The following is a 15,828-nucleotide window of genomic DNA, read 5'->3' as shown; positions in this document are numbered from 1 at the left end:
TTTAAAATGTTAATTAAATTACAATAATAAACTAACTATCAGAACATAAAAATAATATTTTTTAATTAGATTAAATATTAATTTTACTTTTTTCTCTCTCTCTCTTTTTGAAAATAATTATATATTGTAAAATCCACATTTATAAAATTAAGAGCCTTCAAATTTACTTTCATGCGATGATTCGTTTAATTCCGTACCTAAAAATTAAGCAGCTATTATACTTGTTCGTTATTTTCTTGTATAAGCATTTAATAATAGATAATCTTTTAATATACACCTAAACAGGCTTCATTTCAAACTATTATAAATTGCCTCGTGGAAGGAGAAGCTCACTAGCTATTTTCCGTAATCAACTAGCTACCAAAGCTAGTGTTCTAATTTTCAAATGTTGTTGTAAGATCCGTTTGTTGTGCACATTTCAATCTTCTAATACGGTTCCTAGGTTTGGCAAGTCTTGCATCTAGCTTATTAGGATAATTCTCCAGATAATTTATATATTTAATGTGATATCTACGAATTTCACTCTTCAGGAGCAAGATCAGGAGCAGATTAATTGTTCTGATGCATTCTGATTTGATGGTATCCATTCATGGTTTTGGAAGCATTATAATTTCCGCAACCATCCATTGATCAGGATAGTATAGAATTAAAGGGTGTCATATAATTGTATATATTGGTGTATTTGTACTTTATGTTTTGGTGTACTACATATATAAACAGCCATGATAGTTATGGGTTTAGCTCAATCCTTTATTTTTATGCTAGTGGCTTGAATGTGTTCACCATCATATTTATCTAGTTCGTAATGCTTTATTGTATTTTTAATTATAATAGCAGGACCTGCATGACCAGTATCGTCTAGAATCTAGATCTAAGGTGGTCAACCTGCGGCCTTTTCACATAATATATTTATTTTGTAATCACCAATACACTATAGACCATTTTTAACTACAAAAAATGTCTATATTGTCTAAATCTAATATGGGAATATATAATTTTATATAAGGCCTGCGGAGTAATGATGCATTTACAAAGTGGCCCGCAAAATCATTTGAGTTAGCTACCTCTGTATAGATGATTATTATGATATATACAATAATTTGGTATTATTAAATAGCTTTTGTCCGTTAAAATTTACTATTCTAGTATTCACGCTTTTATTTCTTAATTTAAAAAATAATGTTTGTAAATTCATATGGTAAAAAGTTAAAATTACAACCAATACATTTTTAATCATAGCAACACTCGTCATTTGACATTTCATAAAAAGACAAACAATGTCGAATACCGAACTGGATAGAAAACTGTCATTGAGAAGAGCTGAAATTTCCCTTAATAACTTCAACGCTATTGCAGTGCCTCATCACCTGGATCTTCTAAACAAACATAGAGAAAATATAATAAAGGTTTTTATTTTATGCGCACTTTTTAATGCGCAGTGCTTTATAATATTTAAAGATTTAGTAAAATAATATTTTATAATGTATCTCAATAATTTTACGTCATTTTTACTTGTATTTTATGTTTTTAAGTATATTACGGCTAATAAACAATTCCATTTATATAATTATAGCATTAATTTATTTTAATATATATTGACATTTTTTATCCTTCTTGGTTTAGACTCATCATTCTTATTTTAATATTCTAGTATCGGACACTAGGCGATTCTGACCGAATTAAACATGAACACATCAACGCCACACGAGTCATTGTTCAGATTAAGCATTTAGTCGAAGAGATGGATATTTTACGGCGTCAAATTTGCCTTAAGGATTTGATAAAATTCGATCAGTTGACAGAAAAATCTCGACAGTTAACTGTAAGCGCTATTAATGAATATTTAGGTAAGTGTTTCTTATCATTCTTATATATTTATTATCTTATAACTGAAATTTATCACGTTTTATATATAGAAATGTCTCATCATAACAACACAATTAAGACGCCTAGTATATCTAGTGGATATTCTTCTCAGTCTATCAACACAGATAGAAATAATTTCAACTCTGAAGACAATAATCAAGAAGATACACAATCTAGCTCAGATTTGCAAAATTTAGAAGAGATTCAACTGATAGAAACAGACGAATCTTGCTTGGACACTTGGGAGAATCTTCAGGAAGAGATCCAAGAGTTACACGAATTATTTGTTAAATTTAACGAAGTTGTCAAAGCTCAAGCCGAACCGGTTAATATTGTAGAACAGCAGTGCGAAGTAGCCGATATACACGTAGACGAAGGTACAAGTATATTAATGAGGGCTGAAAGATACAACTCCAAGTGGTATCCGATTGCCGGTGCTGTAGTAGGAGGTATTATTGCGGGACCGATCGGTTTATTCACTGGCTTAAAAGTTGGCAGTTTGGCCTTTATCGGGGGATCCGCATTGGGATTCACCGGTGGTAGGATCATAAAAAAAAAGAAAGAGTCTAGTCATGTCTAGTGATTTAATTTGACGTACAAAAAATAGGATTACACGTATTATGAGCTGCTTAAAATATTGTAAAAAAAATTTGGGTAGTTGTATGATTCATTAACGAATTGAATTACGGAGCAATCATTTATAAATTGCTTATGATCTAAGTAAATGCAATAAAATTTATGAAGACTGTTTTACAATGAAATTTTAATTTATTAGTTACTAACTCTAAATCTTCCTAAATTTAATTATCAACCCGTCTTTGTTTGCAATAACTAAAGGTAAAAAATGCTTTCATTAAAAGAGCCTCTTTCTGGGAAAATACAAAGCTTAGTAATTATTATCAAAAGGTAACAAGTGTGATAAAGACCATATCAATTTGCCTATTTTTATAAAAATATTTATGTCGCTTGTAAGGAAAATTTGTAAAAAAATATGTAATCGGTGCTATTGTAAAAATGTATGTATATAAAGCAAAATTTCTTTTAAATTTGGAATAAAATTTATATTTAAACTATAATACTATTTTATTATTGGAACCCTCCCTCCCACAGTTATGTGTTTTTATTAAATGTATATTTTTTGTATTTCATCTGTAATATGTCTGTAGTTAATTTTAAAACTACAGTTGGATCGTAGTTTAGAAAACTTTGGTATAATGAATCATTTGTTTTAATACAAGTAAAGTTTTTCAATAAAAATTATATCAGCAGTGAGATTGACAGAAAACAGATAACAATTAATTTATAATTTCGAAGAAATATTGTATGTTATGTCTTCTTGTTGATCGGGACCTTAACCCTCGTAAGAAGACTGTCTTATCGGGTTTGAATGACCACCCAAATATTTTTATTGCTGTTTGTTTATTTCATCTTTTTATATTATATCTGTGTTTTTCATACGCCAACGGTACAAGTTTGAGCAGAAAATTCCCGCTTAGGTTAGTCCAAGCATCTTGGCTTTTAAATACATTTTGCTGGAAATGCTTTAAATAAATCAGTACAAGATGTTGCTATGGTCTGCACATGCAGTTTTAAAGCACCCGTATATTCTATACATATATCTAGTTGTGAAAACAGTTCTGGTATACGAGTATAAAGCGAGAACACCGATCACCAACAACTCTTAGCAGTTCCAGGCTTTCGACTAAAGGATCCTGATGACGATATTCAGAGCCTACGTAAGAGGATGGTACTTGATGACCTGATATAATACAATGAACTTTATGAGTTATATTAGGAGCCTAGCGTCATCAACTGTATAAAAATACAACATAACAGGCGGGTTAGACACATATCTCACACGGATGACTGGAAACCATTATCGTTCTATAAACCTGAAGGGTAGCGAAATGCATGTGGAATGCGACTGAGTTGGCTGAATGGAATACAAGAAGATCTCAAAACACTCGGAATCAGCAACTGGTACTGCGTGGCCACGATTGTGATGTTAGATTATAAAAAAATATAAAAACATGTAGCATCATGTGCAAGAATCGCATTACATTATTGTCATTGGAAAAATTTGTCTAACGTCAACTGTTGTGCACTACTTTTAGCAGTTTTTCAGGGAAGTTATATTTTTACTAGTGAAGTCTAAATATATTTTCACTAATAAAATTGCTCTAAAATTACTGTGAAGCTCAATTTACCAGTTGCGAAACATCCATTTATTGTTCAAATCCAAACCTAATATACCCGAATTAACCAAACCCAACTTGATATAATGAAAGTTCTAAAACTAATTATAGTTTTATAACTTTCATTAGGTCAAGTCCAAAATACAAACTATCTCTCATGGGAAAATAAGTATAAAAAGAAGTGCAGACAGACGTTGCATCTTCCATATTGCTCTATAGTTTGTCTGCATTTTGATATTAAACTATGTTTATAAATATGATAGATATTTCAATGGGTGCCAATTAAACAGATTGAGCCGCTGTAGTAGTATTTTATTTAAAAATAGGGTTTACATAAGCGACCGGTGCACGAGGCAGTACCGACCGTTGCGAGTCCGCCAAAGTTCGCCTAGGGAATGTGCTTACATCACGTTAGTCTTACCAAAGTGGCACAAAGTTTTGGCCATAATAAAAACTAAATAAATACATATATAAATGGGGCCCCACAACTATTCTTACCGTTTTTACTACGGACTTCTGATATGAGAGTATTGGTCAAAGTGTATTCAAATCGAATTTTGGTCAATAGGAGAGCACAAAAAGTTGCAGTAAGAACGCTCGATAACGAGCGTTCCGCTCATATTTGATATGAACTATAAATAATAAAAATGTGTTATTACTGCTTATATAATAAATAATAATTTCAATTGTAAATGTGAAAAGTAGTTACTTCGTAATTGAAAAAATCTTGTCTGATTCCGATCTGAACATTTAAATCACGTTTTCGTTATTCAAGAGAAATTCTACACTTTCAAATTTGAGATCAAATTCATCGGAATCATTATATCTTTCGGCCATCGCTATAAATATTGTTTAAGCTAAAGTTAGTTTATATTAAAATTATTTACAAATAATAATATTAGTAAATAAATGATAAAAAACGTGTCTATAAATTATTTAGCAAAGTAAGAATAATAAATATATTAGTTAACTGAAAAAGTAATTGAGAAGTGCGGGAATATTCTGCGCTTTGACGTAAATCCCCCGACGACAAGCAAACAAATGCTAACGCGTCAGAGCGATTCAGAGCGTGAGGCCTAGCTCTCTCGCTTTGTCACACACACTTGTGCATCTCGCTTACAGACGTACAAGCGAATCCGTGTGATAGAAAAAGAAATATACTTACCGTCCGATGTATTCACCTATCACTCTCTTGCGAAATTCTCTGACAAAGCGGTATAGCATGGGTGCGTGAAAGTTAAATATATATGTACATAGGTACTTAACTTATTCCATATACGGGAAATAGTTTTTTGATACTAGCAACTCAAGCCTCCGTGACATCATTCGAAAAGATTGACGTGACAAATAATTTTACACATCAGTATTGCATCACTGCGAATCATAAATCAGGTTTATTTGGTTAGTGTTCATTTTGTTTTTTAACCCATTAAATACATTGTATGTATTATATGTAAGGTGATATATTATAGAATATACATTATATGTAAGGTGACCTAAGGTAAAGTGACCATATATTCTCAAATATTTTGCCCTTTCTTGCCCTTGAATAAAAATTTCCGAACATATTTTTTAGCTCTCGCAGTAATCTATCCTTTATCCTTCTTGGACAAAAAAAACCATGATGGCCTTTTTATTTTTGGTGTTTAAAAAATCTGGTCACCTTACCTAAAGTGACCAGATTTTGAAAAAATTTTCTTAGGTCCCGCAGAAATTTATTTTTTATTCCTCACTTACAAAGATTTTCGAGATGAACTTTTTATTTTTATTTTTAGTGTTCTTTGATATTTTTAAAATCTGACGTCTTCCTTTGAGGAGGATTGCCCTTCTCAAAAATTGTGTCCCTCTTTGTCCTCGAACAAAAATGTTCGAGGTGACTTTTTTAGTACTTGGAGCGCTGAATATCTGAACAAAAATGTCTGAAATGACTTTTTTTTATTGTCCTTTATTTTCAAAATCTGGTCACCTTATTTTGTATCTTAAATATGTTTCAATTACTTGTGTAGATAAGTAAAGTTAGTTTTATTTAATTTTTCAGATATCAGAATGATCGAAGAGAAGCTCACCGGCGCTTCTTTGAGCGAACAACACAGAATCTTAAACAATTTGGTATCCACTTTTAATGAACAAGATATTGATTCTTTACTGTCGAAGTGTACTTCTGAATATATTGAAATTGATTTAATATTCCTCGCCAAAGTCGCAAACAAGTACAAACGCCCGTTGATAGTATGCTACTTGTTGAAATCCGAGGATAGTCTGGTTGTTAGTAAAGCGTTAAAATGTAGTTGGTTTTTTGATGGTGTAACGTGCAGCGATATAACCAACGCTGATTACTTCTTCAAGAATATATTCCCCCAAATCGGGCTCTCAACGAGATGCAGGATAATATCTCAACTGAGTGTCTATTTGAAAGTTTGCGACGTAGCCGATCAGTTTTATGTTAGAATCAATGATGTTTATGGGATAAAAGAAGCTGTGAAACTCTTACCAGTCTGTTCGAAACGTTTGATTGAAAAGGAATTTAACGGCGATGTTCGTGTTCCGTATAACAAAATGAAATATATATACAAAACATATCCGGAACTGGTGATGTTTTATATTGAAAAGTATCTGAAGAGTGGCGAATTTGCTTACATCAAAGAACACCGTCCGATAATCGAAACGATCGCCAGAGAAAAACCAGACTATTTCTTGGAAATATTCACTAAATACTTTGATAAATTTGAATTCCATTTGAGTTACAATACGACAGCTTTAATTTTGAAGAACAACCCGAAATGTCTGATTCAAGAAGATAGAGATATATACGAGCAGCTAAATTCTAAAGTGATAGCTGAAATATTGGATGAATCCACATTTGACGAATTCGTTATGCAAAAATTGTTTCTCGATCCCGATTCAAACCCTTCGGAAGCTTACAAGTTTATAAAACTACGTTATAAGAAAAATGCACCAGAATACTTTATGAAACTTTATAAGTTAAAGTTCAACGTGTCAGTTTTAGACGGGAGTCTCGATTTCTTCGATTCGTTCATTGAAGAATTACCTAATGAAAAACGAATCGATTGGGCTAATAAAATGCTTGTTGCAGAATCAGATGAAAACACGTATGCTCAATATTTAGATTGTAATACGGGTTTTAAACAGTACATGGAAATGATGGACAGTGAAGTTGCAAGTAACTCGTACGGTCGATCAAACATTGTAAATCGAATGGTGCATTGTTGTAAATATAACAACGACAAAGCTGCTCTTCTAAAGCTTTTGAAATATGTAGCGAAGAGATTTAGAAACGATAAAGAATCAGTAAATGATGACTTTTTAACAAATATCCGTATTTTATTTAAATTACCCATGTTATCAGCTGAACATTGGATTGTAATCGACGAGATAGTAAATGTACAGTTGAGTTTTAAATGTAATTATATTTCGAGTTATACGCTTCAAAATATATTCGAAGATAAAGTAATTTATAATTTGAAAAAAGATATTGAGATTGACACAATCATCGACCAAATGGCCAAACATGATATTCCAGAATTTGATTTTGATTCTAATGAGCCGGAGATTCTAAGGAAGTATGTTGAAATTAAGTTGAATAAATACAAAACTAGGTTTGAAACGGTTGATGATAAAGGACGGGATGAAATGATAGAGAGCTGTTTGAGTATGATTAACAGCTATTCCGTAAAATATCCGAAGTACAAGTTCGATCTAACCAAATATGACTGGTTAATGGAGCAGTTGAAGCATTATATGTCTTTGAAAGAAAAACCTAAGAAATTCGTGGAAATTATCTTTAACAACAACGTTGAAACTAAAAAAATATTTGCAAAATTATTTTTTCAAAATAATTACAATCGTACTGTTCTAAAATATGTTTTAAAATACGATGCTTTTATTGTGAAAGATTCGATCGAGAGTTTAAACGATAGATTAGCATCTCACGACCTTACTAGGCTTGTTCGGCCATACTCTAAAATTAAAGCATTCTTTAACAATACGATAGGGAACGTTGTGAGAGAGCAAGCGATGAAAAAAATTAAAGAGTTAGAGACCCTCGACGAGCCAGATGATTCTTTAGGTAAGTTTATGACGCTACTTATGATCTTTTCTAAACCTGATCAATATGAATCATTAATGGAGAAATACATTCCAACAAATAAGAGAATCGACGCTTTCGACGAAAGCTCAAAGCATAATTACAACGTGTTAAAACCTGTTATTGAATCGTTGAAATACCTGAATCCTCCTCCGACGTATGATATGATTGAAGGTTTTGCGAAAGATGATTATTTAAAATTAGTTCTTCCGTCAATGTTGGCATTGTGTAGAAAGAAAAACGAGATTGACACTGTTAAGTTTATCAATACGTTATCATTAAAACCAGTGTCTGTTAAAAAGCATTCGGTTAGATTGGCATATTTTTACTACCGAAAAGAAACATTGCCTAAGTTTTATAAAGAGATGTGGGCTGGAGAACCTAACTCCACCATCCGAAATGTTTTGTTTGATAGGACTTTCAGGTTGTTGAAACTTAAAACCCATACGCACGTTGCTAAGGAGTCTCTAGAGATGATCAAGTACTTCTTAGAAAATCTTGATAAAAAAGATATACATATATTTGGATGCTTAAAAACCGTGAATCAAGTCCACGGCGATCTGTTCCGTGGATTATGTGAGATATTATGGGATACATCTAAAAAATTCAACAAAGAGAAAACGGATATCTACGGAAATATGAGCAATTTTATCGAGAATATCATAAACGATATTGATAAATTAAACGATGATTTTTGTAAAGTCATAATCGACGATTATGAAAAGTATATGAACAAAGATGAAAGATTGGCAAATGCTTTGTTGAACTTTTGCATATCATATGTAATAAAAGCAAAGTCTTTAGAAATCCAAGCCAATCGTATTGACAATGTTTGTGAAATGCTTAAAAAGATCATCGAAGATCAATGGAATAGCAAAGCTGGAAAAGCGAGAAATTCCATTAAGAATTTCATTAAAATATTTTGTGATAAATTAATCAATCGAGAATGTTCCATAAGCCCGTTGCCTATTATAAACAGTTTATTGGCAACGTTTACTTCAATATTACCGTTTGAAGCTGCATTTAACCCAATCTTGTCATTAAAACTCATAAGTGTTTTTCAAAACATTTTTATTTCTGGGAGAGAAAACTTGTGGAAAAATGTAGTAGTACACAAGAGATGGTATGCAACATCTTTAGAAATTAAAATTCTGTTTACCTCTCTAGATGATACGACGTTGCAGCAACTCTTAGATGAATTTGTCGTTCAAATATTGAATTTATTCGACGGTATGATTAAGCAGTACGGTCCGGATATATATTATACATATTTTCCTATTTTTAACAACTTTTTAAGAAGCAGAGTATATAACAAATTGTACACTAAAAATATGAAGAAAGAGGATAAAAGTTTGTTACGAATGTGTTTCATTGAGAAGTTATTAAAAAATAATGCTAACAATAAACACGTATTGATGCTGGCCGTCGATTTGTTACCCTTGTTTGAAAATAACGAAAAAGAACAATACGCAGAAAGTGAAGATTCACGTGATATTGTCTCGGAAGGAGACGATTCTGAATTTTGCGATTGTTCCAGTGAAATTGCTGCAACGAGAGTCGAAAAGCGAAATAATATTATAAAGATAATAGCGACGAATGCTGATATGGCTTTGAAAATCAGGCTTAGTAATCGCATTAGAGTATCTTCGGAAGAACTGTTTGGTAAATAATTATGTATATGTTTATATGTACACATATATATTCTTTATTTTGTGGTTTTACAATAACAAGTTAGTTTATTTTTTTATAATACAATATAAAAAATATTTTTACTGTAATCTATTTTTATTTTATATATGTTTTTATAATAAATTATTCAACTCATAAATATTAACTCGTTGAATGAAACGCTAAATGTCAAAGATTAATTTAAACTTTCAACGCTTTATAAAAGCTTTATGAAATATATTTTTGGCTGTAGTTATATTTTTATATTTAATAAACGATTTAAAATCTACTTATTGTGTATAATTTAATAAAACTAATACAAATATGTTCTGTACAAACGTAAATTAGTATCATCGTTGAACAACATAACTGAATTTGATCCACACACTTACAAGACATTATTTTTTCATATAACGTCTTGTTTTATTAGATATCTACAACATTCACAATTTTTGCTATTTTGCTTTAATAAAATACTCGATAAGTGGATATGATTTTTTTTATAAATATACCATATATAAGGTGAATAAAGACGCAGCAGAGAATGACTATAAACATATATAAAAATCACAATTATATATAAATTTTTTTCTTAGTTGATAATTGACACATTTCCCGACTTTTTATGAAATTTAATTCCGCACATAAAGGGTTAAATCAAATTAAAAGTGATTATTTAAATATAATGTATTTTATTTATTATTTCTTGAGTTATGTATGTAAATATACAACACTATCTGGGACACTTCCAAACAGTTAAGAGATTGACCACTGTACCATGTAGGGCGATACCGCTCAATGGGTTAAGTTGAAAAGTTTTATTTATTTAAATTAAATTAAGACCATCGTAACCTAACAGCTTACCCCAATATGTCAGGATGGTCGAAAACAATAATTGTATTTTCAAAACACAAAAAATATATATATTATATTATTAAATATTATATATAAAGAAGCAAATAAAAAAAATCATAATATATCAAAATTAAATGATACAAACCGGACCAGTTCCTTGTAGCTGACATTAAACAGGTCAATGTGCAATGCCAACGTATTAAGGAGCCGAATGGCCACACCCATAGGCGAGTCGGCAAGTGCAGACTTTCTAGCTCCAACGGCATCAAAAGAAGACACAATTATGATTCTCGAAGACGTTCTGGAACCCAAAACTGGAATTCCTTGAGAACAGCTGGATTGTCGACAGCATCCTTCAGCAATTTGAAGAAATGCTTAGCGATATATTTACAACTTTCTGCGAGAACTCAGTGAATCATATCCAAACGCTCCTAAAAGAAAGGCGCTGGGATATAAGAACGAATAATAATCATATATCCTTTTATAAAGGTATCTTAAAAAAAAACTGTCTTGAAACTTTTCGACCAAAAGCGAGTATTTGGTTATTCGATTCTCGTTACGGCAAACTCAATAAAAATATGTATATAAGGTAAATACGTTCATTCAATTTTTTTAGTGCCCTGCCTTCAGTGATGGTGTTTTCTACTGATAACAAGTATATACAAATAAAACAATTTATATTCACACGTGTTTTATTATCCAGAGTTATTGAAAAATATATAATAAATACAGATACTTATTTTATGTGTAAAATTAACACAAATTAGTTATATTCTGATATATGTTTTGGAATAAAGAACATAACTAAATGTTCTAAATAAAACTAATTAATCAGTCATCGGCAAACTGTTCAGGATCATAATCCATATTACCTGCAAGTTATTAAAAAATGTTATTTTTTTTAATTTGAAAAATAGCTGGAACATGTTAAAAAATACTAACCATTATTACCATTATCTATTTGTAGTCCTTCCATTTGTTCGTCTACCATGGCTTCGCCCTGAAAAATACATTCAATTTAATGTTTATTTTTTACTGAATTTGCAATTAGAACTTACATTATTATCCGGGTGACTGGGATCGACTTCATCTTCATCCATTACGCTAGAAGCGTCCTCGTATATATCTTCATCTGAAATAATAGATATTTTTATATTGTCAGCTTGGAAAGTTACAACACTAAATAGACTTTCATTTTCTTTCACAAAATATGATTTATGTATGTTGATATATATTATTTTATGATATGGTCTATAATCGAAAAAGATTTTGCAAATATTTCTTAAAGGCCATCTAGAAATATTTTATTGTATCATTTCACTAATTATCCTGAGTTGTTTATCAATAAATTGAATTAAATTACCTTCTTCTGAAATACTCTCATCGGGGTCAGGGTGTAAAGCTTGACACTGACTCATTGTATCGAACAATTTTGGAATGACTTCTGAATCTTGCGGGGCAAACATTAATTCAGTAATATGCTGTTCGTCTCTGCAACCGATATCATCGTCGTCGTCTGATTCTTCCGGTTCAACGGGAAGAACGAATACGTCTAAAAATGTATAAAAACTATAAAATACTGTCGATATACATACGATAGGTGCAAATTATTAAAAACCTGGTAATTGTAATTTTTCATCGATCATCATATACAATGCGGGAAATGGTTCTCGTCTGATGGCATGTAGGGATATGTTCCGATATCGTAGACTGAAACCCGCGTGTTTTTCGTCGTCTTGCCATGACACCAAACTAAAAATGTAATTTTATCAACGACGTGACGTTTTGAGGTTATATCAAAAATCAAGTAGGATTTGTTGAATTAAGTAGTGAAGTATGATTTATAATAACGAAGGATATTTAAACATGCACAATATTAATACAGTTTTAAATATTTACGTTGATACATAATTGCATAGAATACGAATAACGTTATACAAAGGGAAATGTTAGTTTATATATTATTACACGCTACTAACTCGGGAGCGACTCGAAGGGTGCCAACACCCAAGAGGGTACTTCCAAGGAAAGCCCGGGTTAAAGACTGTTCGATTAGAGGTCCAGCGTCACCGCCTTCGCCTCTTGCATGACCTTCACCTGACGCAGACACCATCGCGCCGGTCAAAACGTTATTTTTTAAAGCTAGAAGACAATAACATTAATAGTGGCGACCATGACTATGATTCGCAATAACGAGTTCCTTATTATCACGATACAACGAAAATAATTCGTTATACGGCATTTTTTAATTATGACTTGGTTTCCATTTACAATCTAAAATGTTTTTTAATACAGATCAAAGCACGGTCGTTTTGTTTCTTTATATTATTATTCTCCTATTTTAATATCAAACAATGTTCCAGAATGCATATTCATAAACACAACAGTTTTAATATGTTTTGTAAACTATATTGTAACTAAAACAATTTAGCTATTTTTCATAAACTAAAACCGCAAGAAATATTAAAATTAGTAATTTTATAAAAATTACAATTATGCAGCGTTAAAATAACCGCAATAAACCATCATTGCTAGGCTAAGGCTAGTTAATTCTTCAAGCTTATTTGTGTAATAGCTAAATTACATAGAAAAAAAAGTATAACATTTTTCTTTTAAATCATAGTTTTATCAATAATAATAAAATAAGATAGTATTATTTTTGTATTATTTGTTGTTTGATGCACACCGTATTGATTTGGTGAAGTTAAGTAGTAAGTATAAGTCCAAGTAGAAGTATTTTTTACGACGGCGCTCTGGCTTAAATTTGATCGGGAAAATGGGAGGAGATCAACGGTTCTCCTCTTCCTCGACTCCTCAGAATGGAATTTCCGAAAGTTTTTATCTTTTAATTTCTTGCAAATGCATCGAGTCCAAAGTTAAAATAACAATGGTCTTTTGCTACATTTTTGGATTTTTGCGAAACTGTCAGTTATATTAAAAATTACTTTTTCTTTTTGTGAAAAAATGATTATTTTCATTATTTGAGCAATTTTCAATAAATTTTGAACTTAGCGTCGATTGCCCCGGAAACAATTTATATCATAGCTGGTTTGAGAATATTCAGCGCTCTGAGCTTTAAAAAAAATGTCATCTAGGAAATTTCTGAGAAATAAAAAATGTCATCTTTAACAATCCCCAGATGTGCATATTTTATCAATTTTATTTGTGCTTATAGAAAATTTTGACACTGTGTTAAATATAGTTAAATGGCGTCCCCATTCCGAGTAAGTGGCGCCCCCTTCGGAGTAATTGGTGCCTCCTTTGATGCTAGCACCCCGGGCGACCGCCCGTGCACTGAATTATCTTCTTGCGCGGTCTGCTTGTGCATAGTTTTTAACAGATCTTGTACAAACTAATTGCAACGCGACTATTATGGGATGTCGCTACGGTATAAAATATATTTTTTAACTAATTTTAAAATCCTATTTTTTAATGCCTTATATTATAATAATACTCAAATGAACTAGATTTTATTATTTTGTTATAGCACTTTATATGGTAATATTATGACATTATATTATTTGTAAAGTAGAAAAGCTTGCATGAATTTGAAGCAGCAAAAAATCTCGAACGGTGAGCTCTGGCGTCATAAATTTTTTACAGCTGATTATATCTGCAATATCTAGAATTCTAGATCAATGTAACTATTTTAAGTGAACCATAATACAAAGTGACCGCTCAGAATTATAATAACCATAAAATTCAGATCTTTGGCTAAAAAAAATTAAATCAGCGATATTCGTGTAAGATTAACCCCCTCGATTTTCAATTAATAAACAGTGACTAAGTACAGTAAGTATTTTAAGCATACTTGATTAATATTTTTATATCACAATAATAATAGCTAAATAATTTTGTCCCAAATTGTAACTTTACTTATTTCTCAAAAGCTTACAAACAATAAAAATATGTTAATACTATTGAGATATTAACCGTATGTTGTATTGTACATGTTCATTACACCTGTACTTACTTGTCTTTATTTTCGCATCCATTATTGAGTATCGGCGTATACTATTTACATGGAATTTATTTTGAATATAACACTTGAATCACAAATCATGGTATATAAATAATCAATATAAAACTTTAGACCAAATATAAGTGTTGCTATAGCAATTTTGAAATTAATATACATTCACTCTTGAATCAATCTCAATATTATTTACACGTACAAAATGTCTGAAAGAAATACACAATCAGACAGTAAATTGTTGCATAAACCTCTCACAAAAATTATCTCAGATTATAGACTTTTAAAGAATGAAGAATCTGAAACATGTGTCACAACTAAACTATTGGCAACGATAGTTCAGGACATCTTTAAAAAGTATGACAAACACGATGGTGCAAAATCTCTCATTTATGCTCAAAGAAATGTCGAAGCACCATTGAATTTTGAAAGTCTTAATAGAATTATATACGAATTGGGTATTATCCAGCTTACGTGGCCAGTAATAACTGAGCCCGATTTTGACAACAGAACTTCGTTCCCCGAAACCTACCATAAGAACAGTAATAAAGAGAAACTTTTGTTGGCGTATGCGGAAAACTTCAGAAGACAGTTTTTCACTATCTATCCATACAGGAAGCCTCTATTGATGCAAGCTTTGAATGAGTGCGGTCTTCAGGTATTTAGCTCTGTTAATAGTATATGGTAATTTACAATAATTCATAACATTCTTATTTTCAGAAAATGGTTTGCACGACAATTCGTCCGACAAGAATACTTCTACCCGATTTGTTGACTTGGCAAGGATGCGCAGCATTCGTAGCGGATTACTGTTGTTACGAGCCGTTGGAAAATCCAATATTGATGGTGAGTGAAATTAAATAAATAATAAATAAAAACGTTAATTGTGATACATATTTTTATTAGAAAAATATTAAGGTACAATAGATTTGAGTCATATAGATGCATAAGCTTTAGGGTTTTTCTCCTCGGAGATCACATTTCTATAAAATCTTATAATGGTAATAATATCCACATAAATTTGGCATCTTTAAAAATTAATAATAAGAGTTGTGAGCAGAACAATTTTTATGGCTCTTTGCGATATCAGTCCAACTCTGTTATTTGTAGAAATTAGCATCTAATTTGTTGCGATATCTTAGCACAAAAAAATGTACACCTATACA

At 31.2% G+C, this 15,828-nt stretch overlaps 4 protein-coding genes across 4 annotated transcripts in view; 3 read left to right on the top strand and 1 right to left on the bottom strand.

Annotated features, from left to right (window-relative positions):
• Positions 1-1,243: 1,243 nt before the first annotated feature.
• Syx17 (syntaxin 17) lies at positions 1,244-2,939 on the top strand. The gene is made up of 3 exons (XM_088194897.1): positions 1,244-1,406; positions 1,652-1,847; positions 1,917-2,939. Exons 1-3 carry the CDS (start codon positions 1,278-1,280, stop codon positions 2,444-2,446), a joined length of 855 nt encoding a protein of 284 aa, XP_088051023.1. The 5' UTR covers positions 1,244-1,277; the 3' UTR covers positions 2,447-2,939.
• A 2,446-nt stretch (positions 2,940-5,385) lies between these two features.
• LOC148231039 (uncharacterized) lies at positions 5,386-10,123 on the top strand. Its single transcript, XM_088194919.1, has 2 exons — positions 5,386-5,462; positions 6,100-10,123. The coding sequence occupies exon 2, from the start codon at positions 6,108-6,110 to the stop codon at positions 9,834-9,836; it is 3,729 nt and encodes a 1,242-aa protein (XP_088051045.1). The 5' UTR covers positions 5,386-5,462; positions 6,100-6,107; the 3' UTR covers positions 9,837-10,123.
• Positions 10,124-11,363: 1,240 nt separating this feature from the next.
• Positions 11,364-12,893, bottom strand: icln (chloride nucleotide-sensitive channel icln). The gene is made up of 6 exons (XM_088193901.1): positions 12,669-12,893; positions 12,308-12,441; positions 12,053-12,241; positions 11,748-11,821; positions 11,632-11,689; positions 11,364-11,561 (listed from the first exon to the last, which is right to left on the bottom strand). The coding sequence occupies exons 1-6, from the start codon at positions 12,800-12,802 to the stop codon at positions 11,521-11,523; spliced, it is 630 nt and encodes a 209-aa protein (XP_088050027.1). The 5' UTR covers positions 12,803-12,893; the 3' UTR covers positions 11,364-11,520.
• Positions 12,894-14,829: 1,936 nt separating this feature from the next.
• lobo (coiled-coil domain-containing protein lost boys) overlaps positions 14,830-15,828 on the top strand; it is an 88,187-nt gene continuing 87,188 nt past the window's right edge. Inside the window, exons 1-2 of the mRNA XM_088193893.1 lie at positions 14,830-15,320; positions 15,383-15,508. Coding sequence (XP_088050019.1) covers positions 14,868-15,320; positions 15,383-15,508 — 579 coding nt within the window. The 5' untranslated portion in view covers positions 14,830-14,867. The remainder of the gene's footprint in view (positions 15,321-15,382; positions 15,509-15,828) is intronic.

The sequence above is a fragment of the Plectrocnemia conspersa genome, unplaced genomic scaffold (genome assembly GCF_051122295.1).
Source record: "Plectrocnemia conspersa isolate PC_06_02 unplaced genomic scaffold, ASM5112229v1 ptg000010l, whole genome shotgun sequence".
Lineage (NCBI taxonomy): Eukaryota > Metazoa > Arthropoda > Insecta > Trichoptera > Polycentropodidae > Plectrocnemia > Plectrocnemia conspersa.
The sequence above is the reverse complement of the archived record's forward strand: the minus strand, read 5'-3'. Positions and strand labels throughout refer to the sequence as shown.